Genomic DNA, 14,359 nt, shown 5'->3' on the forward strand with positions numbered 1-14,359 from the left:
TTGAATGGAAACTAATAATAAGATGAGACTCATTAAAATAAAATTCTATGTTAGATTTGAATTCCATACAATGAAAATCATAAACATGTAAGTCCTAAGTTGATCCTCTTATTTTATTTATTTATTTTTTAAATATATTTTTATTGATTTTTTTTACAGAGAGGAAGGGAGAGGGATAGAGAGTTAGAAACATAGATGAGAGAGAAACACCGATCAGCTGCCTCATGCACACCCGCTACTGGGGATGTGCCCACAGGTACATGCCCTTGACTAGAATCGAACATGGGACCCTTCAGTCCGCAGGCTGACACTCTATCCACTGAGCCAAACCAGTCAGGGCTCACCCTCTTATTTTAAACTAGAGGCCTGGTGCACGAAATCGTGCACAGATGGGGTCCCTCAGCCTGGCCAGTGATTGGGGCTGTCTAGCCCTGTCCAGGGGAAGGGACCATGGGAGGTTGGCCGGCTATGGGAGATTGGCTGTGAGAATGCACTGACCACCAGGGGGCAGTTCCTGCATTGAGCGTCTGCCCCCTGATGGTCAGTGCACATTATAGCAACCAGTCGTTCAGTCGATCAGTCATAATGGTCGCTTAGGCTTTTATATATACAGGTGGTAAATGAGTTAACAGCAATTTCTGAATTACAGAAACTTCTTAATTACTAAAATTCAAAATAATCTTTTCGCTGCTAGCCTCCCTGTTCCCCTCCCTGTGTGAATGAACTTATTCCCCATAAACATTCACTGAATGCTTACTGAACACTCCTTTGCGTTTTGGGAAAATAGACAGAAGCTTTGCTATAATGGACTCACAATCAGTAAGAGGAGAGGAGCTATAAACCATAAGTAAAGTGAGTAAGCATGTAATATCATTTATTTTAGGTAATAAACTGATGACCAGCTTGGGGTGCTAGAGGTGGGTGGTTATCAGAGAGGCTCTCACCAGGAGGGTGACATTTGAACAGAGACATAAAGGTGGGGCGAGCGAAGCAGATGTATATATAGGGAGGGGCGGCCAGGTTAAGGGAGCAGCCTTAGGTGTTTGAGGGACAGCAAGGAGGCTGAGACTGACCGGAGCACAGGAAATGGGTTAGGGGTCAGCATGAGGGGTGTCTGGGACCTGGCCACGGAGGAATGTGGCTTCTGTGTGGAGTGAGGCGTAAGGCAACCTGACTTCCCTGTAAGGGGTCCCCCTTGCTACGTGTTGAGAGTGGACTCGGGTTCAGGGTGAAGCAGGGAGATGGTGAGGGGCTGCTCCCACCCTCTGGGTGAGAAGGAGATGCCTGTGGCCCAGAAAGGGACAGTGGCAGTGCAGGCTGCCAGAGGAGGCTGGGTTCCGGTGCCTCTTGCAAGTGGAGCTGATGGGTCTGCTGAAAGGGTTGGATGTAGAAGGGTAGAGAAATAGAGGAGGCAGAGTTTTCTCTCTCCATGCTGATCAGTTGGACAGAGGGAGATGGGGAGGCTGGGAGGAGGAGCAGGGGCTTGGTTTTGACAGTAAGTCCTAGGTGTTAGACATCCACTTGGATCTAGCTGTCAGCAAGCAGTTGAATGTAGGAGACGAGGCCTGGGCTGCAAGTATTTATTTGAGACACCTTGACATATAGTTTTTATTTAAAGTCACAGGCAAGGGACCAGGTGCCCTCCTGAATCAAGAGGACAGGGCCGGCCTGAGGTCAGAACACCAGGAGATTGCCGGAGGAGGGAGAGAGTGGCCCCTGGTCCAAGTGCAGCCTGAGCATGAGACCCCCACCACTGGCCGCATTGCTGACTTTGCAAAGGGCAGACAAATTAGGAAAGGCAAACACAGCCCAGAGTCCCATGGCCGGGTCAGCAGAGGGTGACTGACTAGCCCTTTGTGTGGGGCCGCAACCAGCCGGCCACAGTCAGCGCCAGTGAGCCAGGCTCTTTAGCATGCAGAGCAGGGGAGAGTGGGCAGTGCCCCAGGCCAGCACATCTACAAGGTACTCATCTTGATGGTGCTGCCACTAGAGGGTGCCACACACACCAGTGGGTTCCACAGACAGGAGCTTCAGAAAGCAGGCAGGGAGGCAGAGTGGCCCCAATCCAGCACAAGAAATCCACGCATTTCACCCACAGGAGGATAGTTCTGTCTTCAGAGGAACCACCAGCCTTTCCCGGTGAGGCCTAGTGCCACCCTTGACCATGGGTTGATTGAAGGTTTCAGTGGGGGGACATTTTCTCAGATTATTGATGCGGAATCTGCTGGGGCTCTGATTCCTAGGGTATAAGCAGGTGCTGCTAATTGGGCAGCATTCAGAGACTCGCCCCCTTCCTGGGCTCCTTGGGCTGCAGTGCCTTGCTCACCCTAGACTCTTACCAGTTCCCCTTCATTTTGAGTTTCTCCTTAATATTTTTTAAGCATATTTTTATCGATTTCAGAGAGGAAGAGAGAGGGAGAGAGAGATATAGAAACACCAACAATAAGAGAGAGTCACTGATCGGCTGGGAATGGAGCCCGCAACCTGGGTATGTGCCCTGACCAGCAATTGAACTGTGACCTCCTGGTTCATAGGTCAACGCTCAACCACTGAGCCCCACCGGCCAGGCTCTCCTTAATATTTTTGTCGAAAAAAATATAAAAGTGAAACATGCCCATCAAATAGAATATGGAAGTGAATAGAGTGATACTAGCCCCCCCAACTTCAAAAGCCTCCAAAGATGACCACTGTTACCTCTTCCAGACAGTTTAAGGCCCTCTCCACCCTCCACCCTCCACCCTCCACCCTCCACCCCCATTTCCATGCAGGCAGATGGCACCATGCATTCAGTCCTATCACGTGCTTTTCCACTGATGGCCTGTCTCGGGTTTCGTTCCACAGTTCGTCCCTCAGGCCCTGCTGCCTCTCCCCAGGCAGCAGTAGCCCCTGTCCCGCACTCCGCTCCATTGCAAGTGATTCAGATTGTCTCTAGTTTGAGGCTGTGAAAAAGAATGTTTTGATGACCCCCTTGGCTTTTGTGTCTTTCTGCTTTAGTGAAGATTACATCCATAGGATAAGTTCCTACAAGTGGAATTTCTGAGGCCGAGGTTAGGGACCCTTGGTTTTGAGACCTGCTGCCAAATCGGCCTCCTGAAATGTGCCTGTTTTCCTGCCCACCAACCAGAGCTCTCTGAGGGCCTGCCTGTCTCCCGCAGCACTGGGCATCACCGGCTGCTAGAGCATGCCGGTCGGGGAGGTGATAAAAGCTGCCTGCTTTCACTCCGGTTCCCGTCTGATGACACGGTCTGCGCCGGCCCTCAGCTCTCTTTCTCTGGAGGGCTCCTGCAGGGCAGCCTCCGGCAGGTGGAGAGGCCAGGGTCTGGGCCCTGGCTGGCTGCTGCTCAAGGGCCCTGGCAGATCACTTGCTCTCGTTGGCTCATCGCTAGAAGACAGGGGAATCTTTAGTCGAGTCTAGCCATGGTCTGTCTAGCAAGATCCTGAAAGTGTTTTGACCACAACTCCAAGCTGGAAATCAGTACCGTATAACCAGCACTGTGTGTGAGGGTGTCTCACAGGACAGTACTCCCCCTTCACATGGGTGCACTCAGGCACTTTTCATTTGTTTTTCCAAACGCTGGCTGTGAGGACTGGCCTCTCTGTTCTCCCTAAGAGGCCGCTAGGACCTCTGAAGGGTTTGCTGTGGCCTAAGGATCTGGAGAACCTGGTCTACAGGGGTGTCCTGAGAGTGAGGCCCTAAGACTGGATTGTGAAGGGGAATCTGCGAGGAATCTCTGACTTGACCTTCACAGCTCTCCCGGGGCTTTCTCCCTGAGGCTGCTGCAAATCTGCGTCCCCCTGTGTGGGGCACACCGTGTTCAACCCGGAGTGTGGGCCAGGCCCCCTCTGGGTGTCTCCTGTTGTCACACACTGGGTTCTGGGGCACAAGAGCAGGGTGGGGACCCAGGAGGGCACCCAGCCACCCACAAAGCTGCTGTGGAAGGTTCCCCCCAACCCCCTTCTATCTTCCTCTTGCTTTAGGTGGAAAGGGTGGCCTTTCTCTAATTACAGTGCCTGCCTGGCCCAATTATACCGGGCTAATTTGTTAATGGTTTGGGAATGCAGAGCCTTTGCCTGGGACACTGTCATGGCCCCAGGGTACTTGCAGGGGAGCTCTGCCAAGGAGCTGGGGGAGGCAGTGAATGGCCCTTGGAGGCCCAGGGAAGGTGGGCGCCCTCTGAGCCCTTGTCCAGCTGGCACCTGCCTGCCTATGACATATGGCTTCTCTGTCCACAAGTTGTCAGTGTGCGTCTTTCCCTCCCCAGGAGGGCCTTGCCCTTTCCATTCTATTTAAGCCAATGGTCCGTAATGCCTTGACAGTAAAAAATACTTTTGGTTTTCCTTTTCATAAAAGCAGTATCAGTTTGCAATAGAAACTCCAGGAGGAGAGATCAACCAAAGGACTTGTATGCATGTGTATAAGCCTAACCAATGGACACAGACACCAGGGGGGAAAGGTCATGAGTAGGGGGATAATGGGAGGATAAGGAAAAAATAAAATAAAATATTATAACTTGAAAAAAATTTTTTTTAATTTTTTTTTTAAAAGAAAGAAACTCCAGGAAATATAGAAAAGGGGAAAAAACTACCCCTGACCCCACCCCAATGACTCAGGTGTGTTAACATTTTGGTGGAGGAGTCTCATGATTGTTCCCTTTGCTCTTGTCTGACTCATTGTGTTGTCCTGCAGGGAAGTCCCACCTGGCCATCGTGCAGAAGGTGAACAACGAGGGGGAAGGTGACCCCTTCTACGAGGTCCTGGGCCTGGTCACCCTGGAGGACGTCATTGAGGAGATCATCAAGTCCGAGATCCTGGACGAGTCAGATATGTACAGTGAGTCCACCCCGCCAGGCCCAGAGCCCCTTTCCCGCTCAGGCCTGACGTCTGCTGTCCTGGTGGGAAGGCCACCGTGCAGGGACACAGGCCAGCACGACCTGGGAGCATATTGCTTGGAGCAGGGACCGGAGGCTGCCTTGGTTCCTCTTGGCTTCTGTGGCTCAGCATCAGCCTGGGGACTTTCCTGGGTCCAGACACTGCAGGTTCTGTGTGGAGGGAGGGACGGCAGAGCCGGCAGCTGGTGGACAGGTTCCATTCTGTTCCCGAGTCCACCGTGGGGACAGCGTGCTCAGCTCCAGTTCATTCTCTTGCAGCTGACAACCGAAGCCGGAAACGGGTATCTGAGAAGAACAAACGGGACTTCTCAGCCTTCAAGGATACTGACAATGAACTCAAGGTGAAAATTTCACCTCAGCTACTCCTGGCTGCTCACCGCTTTCTGTCCACAGGTAAGAGCGAGAGGATGTCCTTCACTGTTGGTGGGACAGTCACAGAGGGAGAAGGACTGGGCCTCTAGCTACTCCCCTCCTGGGATGAGGCTACACAGGTGCAAGGTGCAGGGACACTCAGCTGCCTCTGGATGGGGCGAGGCAGCTCCCACCTGGACATGCGCTGCGATTTGCTTCCCCTATTGCAGACTTCCAGAAAGCATCAGTTAGTTTTGGAAATAAGCCTCGGGAGGACCTGAGATAGGCCCATCGAGGCTCGTGGAGGGGAGGGAGAAGGAGGCTCTTGCATGTGCTGCGGGCCTGCCCAGGTACAGCGCACGGCCCCTGCCTGGCTCATCACCTCTGAGGAGCCTGCACCTAGCTCTGTCCTTGTCTCTCCCGCCTCCCCTCTGCCTCATGTACTGGACTTGACTACAGACTTGACCTGTAGATCGATGTCATATCTCTTCTCACCCCTGCTTCACAGCTCCCTTGGGGGCCTGGGCGATGGATTAGAAAGACACCTGCCTACTCCCTCCCCCTCTCCCAGTCAGACTTCAGTAATTCCTTCTTTATTTTTTCTGAAAGGGTATGGACGATGTCGATGATGAACAATGATGATAACATTCACCAAGCACTTTCCTTATGCCAAGGATGTGTCTAAGTGCTTTACATGTATTATTCTGTTTAACCTCACAACCACTCTGAAGTTTTTAACCCCCATTTTACAGATGAGCAAACTGATATAAGGTTAAGTAACTTGCCCGAGATCATGCCCGGGTAGTGCAGGAGCTACCATTCAAGGCCAACAGACTCCAGGGCTCTCCCTTCTCTCAGAACCGAAGGGAAGAGCCTGGCAGTGAGGGAGCTGTCCCTGTACTGCAGCGACTGGTCCCATGTGCAGTCTCCCTCTCCCCTGCAGAAGTCCCCCAGTTCAGCCCTGCTCTGATATCAGAGAAGATCCTGCTTCGGCTGCTCAAGTACCCAGACGTCATTCAGGAACTCAAGTTTGATGAGCACAACAAATACTATGTGCACCACTATCTGTACACCCGGAACAAGCCGGCCGACTACTTCATCCTCATCCTGCAGGTGAGCCTGCCACACCTGCTTGCCTCACTGTGAAATGTGAGGGTGCAGGGCTTTCCTGCCCCGAGGCTGTGTGACCTGCTCTGGGCCTGTGCGCCCCATTGCCCGTCCTCCTCCGAGCAGCTCACCGTGCCATCACCCCTCATGTCTCCCTCTTGCCTCATCTTTTTGTTGTTTTTTGCTTCTCACTCTGTAATCCTAACCCTGTGTTCTTTCAGGGGAAGGTGGAGGTGGAGGCTGGGAAGGAGAACATGAAGTTTGAGACGGGTGCCTTCTCCTACTACGGGACCATGGCGCTGTCCTCGTTACCCCCTGGTGAGTGGCTGGGCTGCACTGGCCGTACTCCAGCGGCCTGGATTGGGAGCGGCAGTGAGTGGCCCCCAGCTCCTTGGCATCTAGGTGGCTCATAACTTCGGTGGTTTGAGGAGAGGGAGACCTGTGAGGTCTGGGCCTAGAGGAGGTGGCCTGGAAGAGCAATGATTCAGCGGAGGGGGTGGGGTGGGTGGGATTCTGAACAAAGGCCTGGAGGGAGCTGAGAGTGTGTCTTGAGATGGTGGGGAGGCCTGCCTGCCAGCGGGAGGAAGACTGGGAGTAAGGATGAGTCGGGGAGCTCCAGAAAGTCGATGGTGTATGGCTGTGATAGGAAGCAAGAAGCTATCGATGGCCTTTGAGAGTAGAACGGGCCAGTGGGCCCACGGGCCATGGTGACCCTTACTAGCCATCACCGCAGGCGGGAGTTGAGGGAGTGGGCATGTGGAGGGAGGCTGTGGGGTCTTGCCTATGAAGCCTGGGAGAGTGTAACCAAGGGATTGGGGTGAAGGCGTCCCAAGTGCCTGAGGTTGGGAGCCAGGCCAGGGCAGGTTACAGGCAGGTTTGGTTTCTCATGGCTTAGCCACTGCCTCTTGGTTAAGGGTTGGTTGTGATGGAATAAAGGGACTTGGGCCCAAGAGGGTACTGGGCAACCTCCAAGAGAGGTTATAGGTTATGGCAAGACCAAGGAAGGGCCTCTCTGGCCACCCCAGTGCCCTCTGCTTCCCCAGTCCTGGGTAGCTCAGGTGCCCCTTGCCAAAGGGGCCAGCACAGCTCCTCACTCACTGGGACACACACCCCAACTACGAGAGGGGCCTGGGTGGCTGTGGGCTGGGGAGTGGAAGTCCACTTTGGTGCTGGGGGACAGGCTACCGATGAGGCAGGTGCTGTAGCTTCTAGGAGCCTCGGCTGCGCCTGTTGTTATCCTTTGACAAAGAGGACCCTGTGGCGGGGGGGGGGGGGGGGGGGGGGGGGGCAGAGCATCCATGCCTATTGACACAGCTCTGCGCCCGCCCCCCCCCCCCAACCCCAGCACCAGCCGGCCTGTGAGGGAGGGGAAGGGAGAGGAGAAACCAGGCTCTGGACCTGGGTTTTGGACTGGCGGCACTGGGAGGACTGCTTAGCATCCAGCCTGGGGAAATCTTGTTCAGAAGGATGCTCAGTCATGGGACATTTCCTCCAGGCACTCTCTGCCCCTAGTGCCTCAGGGGCTTGGGTCATGGTCCTGCACTCTGTCCCTTGACCTGGAGGCTCTCAGTTCCCATTGGAGTGGCCGGAAGGGAAAGGGGTGTCTTCTGGGCTCTGGATTCACTGTGGGAGCTCTGGGCCCCTCTGCCAGCACCTGGCCTTCTCTGAGCAGGGCTCGTGAGTCTGCCCGAGCTCCTGCCTGTCAAAGTCGTGTCTCCTTTTCCACTGAGCCCTTCACTGCCCAAGGGTCTGCTTCTCCAGCCCATTCCTGTGGCTCCATGTCCTGCCTCCTGACCTGGACCGCACCCAGCACTGACCTTTTCCTCTTTCGCTCCAGTGCCTTCATCCCAGGTCGGGTGTCCGCCTGGCAAGCAGAACTCCCTGCTCTCCTGGCTCCCAGGTAACATGGCATGGCTGTGGAACACTGCACTGCCACCTGTCGCCTGAGCCCACACACCACAGCTGCATTAACCTGTCCCAGTAGGAACTGGGGCTCCCCACCTGTTCACACTTGAGAGCCAGCTTGGCCTAGAGCTCAGTTACTGGATGGCTTTGCCCTGGTCCTGGAAGGGGTTCCTGAAGGTTCTTCAGTCTTTGAGAAGGTGTGTGTGTGCGCGCACGCACGCACGTGCTGGCCAGACTGATTCCTACTCACTAGCAGTATCCGTGTCCCGTGATCTAAGGCAGCAGATGGTGGCGGGAGGTGCTGGCCTTGTCACCAGAGCCCTGGCCCGGCCCGGTGAGCCCTGAGGAAGTTAAGAGCTCCAGGCTCAGTGCGTAACCCAGAGCAGCTCCTGAGCCTCCACAGGCCAGAGAGCCTAGCACTGCAGTCAACCCTTTCCCACTTTATATTCCTGCATCGGGTTTTTTCTTCTAAACTGCACCAAAGCACACTTTACTATTGATCCTCTTCTAAAAAAAAATGTTAAAGGCCCCTTTCAAATACAACACACTTTTGGCTGTGATGGGAAGCAGGAAGTCGGTAATGGCTCTGAGCAGGGGGTGTCTGATGAGAGAAGATGGGCCATTTGGCCTTCACTGACCAGCCTCCCTCTGCCTCTTCTGCACTTTCTTGTTTCACATATGGCCAGGAGTTTATGCATACCGGGTTTGAATCCTGATGTTTTTACGTAATATGGGAGCAGAATCCACCAGGCAGATGTGCCTTCATTTGTTATTCCCCTTATGCATATTCATGGGGGTCTATATGCTAAATAATACCATGACGTAAACCTCTTTATGAAAAATGTCATCGGTGTTTGAGCTTGTATCCTTAGAATATTCTTTTAGAAGTAGAATTACCAAATTAAAAATTCCATTTTTGTTAAACATGTTGCTTTGTTTTAATCATAAAAGTAACATAGCTTATTGGGGGTAAAAAAAATTAATAAGCATTATAGTTTCATTATTCAGAACAAATGCTTCATATTTTGTTGTAGTTTTCTTTAGGATCTCTATTTTTAATAGGCCATGTCACCAATCTGTGTTGGTTTTAAATTTTTATTTCCTGTTCTGGCATGTTAATAAGCATTAATTAAAAGCAAATAACTAATTAATGTGAAGGTTTTTTTTGTTTTTAGTTTTTTTTTAGTTTTTGTAAGAGTTTATTTGAACTAAACTGATGACAGTTGCCAGGAAGCAAGATCTCAAATGCTCCCATTAATGTGAAAGGTTGCTCTCGCCAGTATTTGTTTTCTTCTAGAACTTAATCCGAGGTGTTACTTAGTTTAGAATAAGTGATACATGCACATGATCCTCTAATGCAGGGGTGGGAATGTCCTACCCTTGGGCCATGTAAGTCCTGTGAAACCATTTGGTCTGGCCCTGCCACGGCATTAGAGGTGAGTTAATTAAGTATTTAGGCTAATATAGCAGGCTAATTTTTAAGTTGGTAATTTTATATGGCCCTCGAATGATGTTATAAATATTCAAATGGCCTTTGGCAGAAGAAAGTTTTCCCCGCCCTGCTCTAATGGTTGTACACTGCCCAATTGTAGAATAACCAGACTATATTTTTCTTGTTTTCTGACTGAAGCTCAAAGATGGTGTATTTCTGATGCAGCCTCACTTGGTCAAAGCTCCATTGTTCATTCAGTCATCCGATGTTTGCTCTCTTCACTGAGCTATTTGTTAGAACGGCTTAGTAGTTAGTTAGTAACTTAGTAATTAACTAAGTATATCAGCTTAGTTTATTTCCTGTTTGTTTTAAACAAGCCAGCATGCCTTCACAATTAACTTCTTTGTGGATTTCGTTATTTTATAAATATTTTTAAAAATAAGAGCGCAATAATGTGTGCAGTTTCTTTTTCAAAATAAGGAATGTGTTTCTCATTTGAGGTTGAGTCATCCCGCTGCCCTGGTTAGTCAGCGGAATGAGGCCTGTGCTGTGCTGGTGGCGGGAAGAGGCACCGCCAGCACTGCCCAGGCTTTGCCTCCGGGAGGGGGACTGGCACCAGCTGGGATGGGAAGCCTGGCGATCTGGGGCCTCTAGTTCCTGGGGAAGGAACATGCTGCCCCTGCCCCCGGCCAGGCTGGGGCTCAGCAGACAGTGGGTAGGACTGTCCACACAGAACAGGTCATGTGCAGAACAAATATTTGTCGGCTTAAGAGCATTTTTAGTTATGAGCAGGGTGTCAGGTTGAGGGGTGTGTGTATGAGAGAGATGAGAGTGCAAATTATGTAATTTTTCTTTTAATATAATTTAAAGGTATGCAGTTTGTGTCCATTGACATGAGCTGTTACTGAGAGGAGAGCGGCCGCCACACGAGGGTAACCATCGTGCTGCCCTGGACTGATCAGTTGTTAGGGTTTTGTAGCCATAAACTTTTGAGTCTTTGGGGTTTTTTTTGGCTTTTTTTTTGTGTGTTTTTTTTTTTTGTTGTTAGACTTTTTAGTAGGTATTGCACAACACTGCTAAACAAACTAACTCGTTTGCTTTGATGAGGTTGAAGCTTTTGACTTGTCCTGAAGAAGTGTTCCCATTCCCAGTGGGGGCAGCATCCCCTGGCATCCATGGGACAGGGCTAGCCAGGAGGGCACCACAGTCCAGGGTGTTGCCTGTCGGGGCCTGACAGCCTCTTTCTCCCCACAGACCGCTCCCCATCGCACCCCACCTGCCTGAGCCGCTCAGCCTCCCTCAGTTGCCCGGACCGCACAGACCTCTCGAGCCCAGTCCCCTTGGCAGGCAGCAGCAACCAGCTTGGCAGCTCTGTCCTGGGCCAGTACATCTCTGACTTCAGTGTCCGGGCGCTCATGGACCTGCAGTATATTAAGGTGAGTGTTCCCCTAGCCTTGGGGATCACTGTCTCAGGAACCAGCAACTCTTTCTTTCCCCCACCACCCAGAGCACAGGGCCCACGTGAGAGTCCTCCTGCTCCTGCTGCTTACTCTTGTGACAGGTTTCCGGAGACTCCCCCCTGGTCACATCCTTGCACCTGGACTTGCAGCCTCCATCCTGCCAGCCCTGCTTCCCCAGGTCACTGGTGCAATTGGCCTCCCAGCTCCTGCTCTTACTGACTCTCATTGCTCCCTCTTGCAGATCACGCGGCAACAGTACCAGAATGGGCTGCTGGCCTCACGGATGGAGACCTGCCCTCAGTTTCCCCTGGATGGGTGCACCATCTGCACGGAGAACCTGGCGGAGAAGCCTGAGCTGCCTGTGGTGGACGAGACCACAACTCTGCTCAACGAGCGCAATGCCACGCTGCACAGAGCTTCCCCTGAGAACGCCATCTGACAGGAGGGCCCGGGGCCCCCCGCCAGCTCCGCGGGGGCCGCTCCAGTGGGCCCACCTGAAGAGAAGGAGCCTGTCAGGCCAGACGGGGTGCAGATAGCCTATCTTACTGAGCAGCCAGGTGGCCCCCAGCCTGCGGGGAAGCTGGCCTCTGACAGGGACCTGTGAGCAGCTCGGAAGTAGCAGCTGCCTAGCCCTGGACTGTGGGTGGCAAGCAACCACCACAAGGCGGATTTTGTACTGGAGACTTTCTAAACTAGGCTTATTGCTCCTCTTTTGAAATATCATTTGGGGAAGGGAATGGGGAAGGGAAGACAGGGTTAAGGATTTTATTTAAAAAAAATTTTTTCCCCACAAAAACTTTGGAAGGGGTTTCTCATCCCGGGAAGCAATAGCCATAATCTGCTCCCAGCCACGACCTGGCTATGTCCCTGACTCAGGGAGCCGACTCTTCCTGCTCCTTGTCCTCCAGAGACGGGTCCCAGCAGCTGCGGGAGGAAGATTTTCTCTTGGGAGGAAGACAGTGCTTCCCAGGAAGCAAAGAACCAAATAGCATTGAGAACAACTGCCTGGACATGTGCACGGAGGCTTGTCTGACGTCGCCGAGGCGGAGGCATTCTGGGGAACTGTGATCAGGGGCATTATACTTCCAGCTACAGAGGAGTAGCCCTGCTCCTGTCACTCGCTGGATCCAGGAATTTCTGAAACTCTGCCGATGGGCTCTCCTGGTTGGGGCCACTGGGACTCTCAACCCTGGCTTCGTTGTTTTGCCTCATATCTGCCCCTTTGGACAGCTGTTCCCTTGGAATGGGGTTGACTTGACTCGTTAGGCAGCGTCTCCCACATTTCAGATTGTCCCCCCTGCTCCCCAGGCTGCCCTCACTTTACCAAAGGCTTTCCCGTGGGTTGGGACAGCAGCTACATTAGAGGTGACTTGTCTGCAATACTCCTTTTGGTTCTAGGAGGGAATCTAGTCATGAGTATTTGCATTGTTAGCAAGTAATACCATCCCCTTCCCACCCCACAACCAAAATCCAGTCTGACCCTTGAACTCTGCTTTCCAGACTCCCTACTTCTAATCTAAACCCCGAGGTCTCTTGGGGATTGAGAACCGAGGATGTGTAGGAAGCCAACGTAAGCAGGTTCTCCATGCCCTTTCTCCGTGGCTGAGGCTCACCTGCCTATTTATACACTTGCATAACCCAGGAAAGGTTTCAACCTCAAGGGCACACAGCTGGTGGCCACGTTCCCCCAGGTCCATAATCCTAGTGTGAGACATCATCTTGTCCTGTGCTGAAGCTGGGGGTACAGAGCTCCACGCCCACAGGAAATCCTGCCCAGCACCTTTTCCCTGGGGCTGAATCAGGCCCTGCCTGCTGCACAGCTCTAGGCTTCCCACTGCTGGGGAGGCTGCGGGACCAAGGTCCGTGTTGGCCCTTTTGTCGGGTGGAAAGTTGCCCAAGATCAGGTGCAGGAGACTGTAGGCCTTCCCCTGAGTACTGTCTATTCACTCCTTTCCTAAAGGGCTCTGCTCTTCAGGTGCCTGGAGAACCCTAAGTCTTGAGACCAGGAAATGTTTTGCACCAAGTATGCCTACCCCTGGCCAGTCACAGAATTTATTCCTAAAAGTTTGGAGGGAAGGTGGTGATACCCATGGGTTCTCAGCCAGAAGGAAGAAAAGACACTGGACCTTTTTGTTCCCTGTGGGGAAACCCGTTAGTTTTCTACACGCACAGCTTGCTTTCTGAGTCCACATGGAAGCTTGCAAAGCTGTGTTTTTGAGACCTGAGTGCCAGGCAGGGCCAAGCACATTGGCCTGAACCAAGTGAGTGTGTGTGAAGTAAAAGCCGGTGCGCACACTTCCACGCTACCTCTTTGCACACACAGTTACTACCAACAGCTGTCCCCTCCCCCCGTCCTTCCCTTCCCCATTTATAATCACTTCTTGCAAAGGGTCGTAATTATTTCCAAATATTACTGGTCCGATGACTTCCTCCTCCCAGTGCAATTTTTCACTTCCTATTCCAACTTCTGGTTCCTGGGCTGAGCTCTACCCTGGAATTGGCCCATCCCTGCATGTCTTCCTGTGTGAGGGATGGCCTCCAAATGGGTAGGCAAGTCACAGCCACCATAGCAAGTAACATATTTATTTTGCATAAGATTTTAATTTGTATATATTTGTGATTTATTTTGGCATTGTTATGAGTTTGACTCTCGGGGAGTTTTGTTGTTATGACTCTTGTGTCTTTTGTCACAAAACAATGATAATATTTGCTAAACAATATATGGAATTTATTTTTGATTGGTAATAAAAAAATGAAACATGAAATCTTGGTGCGTCTACAATTTCCCTATTTAAGTTCAGTCAGTATTCGGTAACTGTCATAGAAATAGAAGTGATTGTGATTGGCTGTCACTGTGTCATGGCAAGAGACAAGTATTCTGGAATTGTTTTGCAGTGAAAAACAGCAGCAATGTAATTTTAAAAATATCCTATATAATAAAAGGCTAATATGCAAATCAACTGAACAGCAGAACAACTGGTTGCTATGATGTGCACTGACCACCAGGAGGCAGACGCTCAATGCAGGAGCTGCCCCCTGATGGTCAGTGCATTCCCAAGGGGGAGCACCGCTCAGCCAGAAGCTGGGCTCAAGGCTGGCAAGTGCAGCGGTGGTGGCGGGAGCCTTTCCCGCCTCCTCAGCAGTGCTAAGGATGTCTGACTAAGCCGTCAGTGGGACCTCCCCTGAGGGCTCCTGGACTGCAAGAGGGTGCAGG

The 14,359-nt window shown here is 51.9% G+C and overlaps 1 protein-coding gene across 1 annotated transcript in view; it reads left to right on the forward strand.

Annotated features, from left to right (window-relative positions):
* Window positions 1-13,895, forward strand: part of CNNM4 (cyclin and CBS domain divalent metal cation transport mediator 4) — a 35,639-nt gene extending 21,744 nt beyond the window's left edge. The window contains exons 2-7 of the mRNA XM_079792548.1: window positions 4,688-4,831; window positions 5,149-5,283; window positions 6,185-6,354; window positions 6,570-6,666; window positions 10,940-11,121; window positions 11,387-13,895. Of these exons, the coding sequence (XP_079648674.1) occupies window positions 4,688-4,831; window positions 5,149-5,283; window positions 6,185-6,354; window positions 6,570-6,666; window positions 10,940-11,121; window positions 11,387-11,584 (926 nt within the window). The 3' untranslated portion in view covers window positions 11,585-13,895. The remainder of the gene's footprint in view (window positions 1-4,687; window positions 4,832-5,148; window positions 5,284-6,184; window positions 6,355-6,569; window positions 6,667-10,939; window positions 11,122-11,386) is intronic.
* Window positions 13,896-14,359: the final 464 nt, after the last annotated feature.

Source organism: Cnephaeus nilssonii (assembly GCF_951640355.1).
Source record: "Cnephaeus nilssonii genome assembly, chromosome: 15".
Classification (NCBI taxonomy): domain Eukaryota; kingdom Metazoa; phylum Chordata; class Mammalia; order Chiroptera; family Vespertilionidae; genus Cnephaeus; species Cnephaeus nilssonii.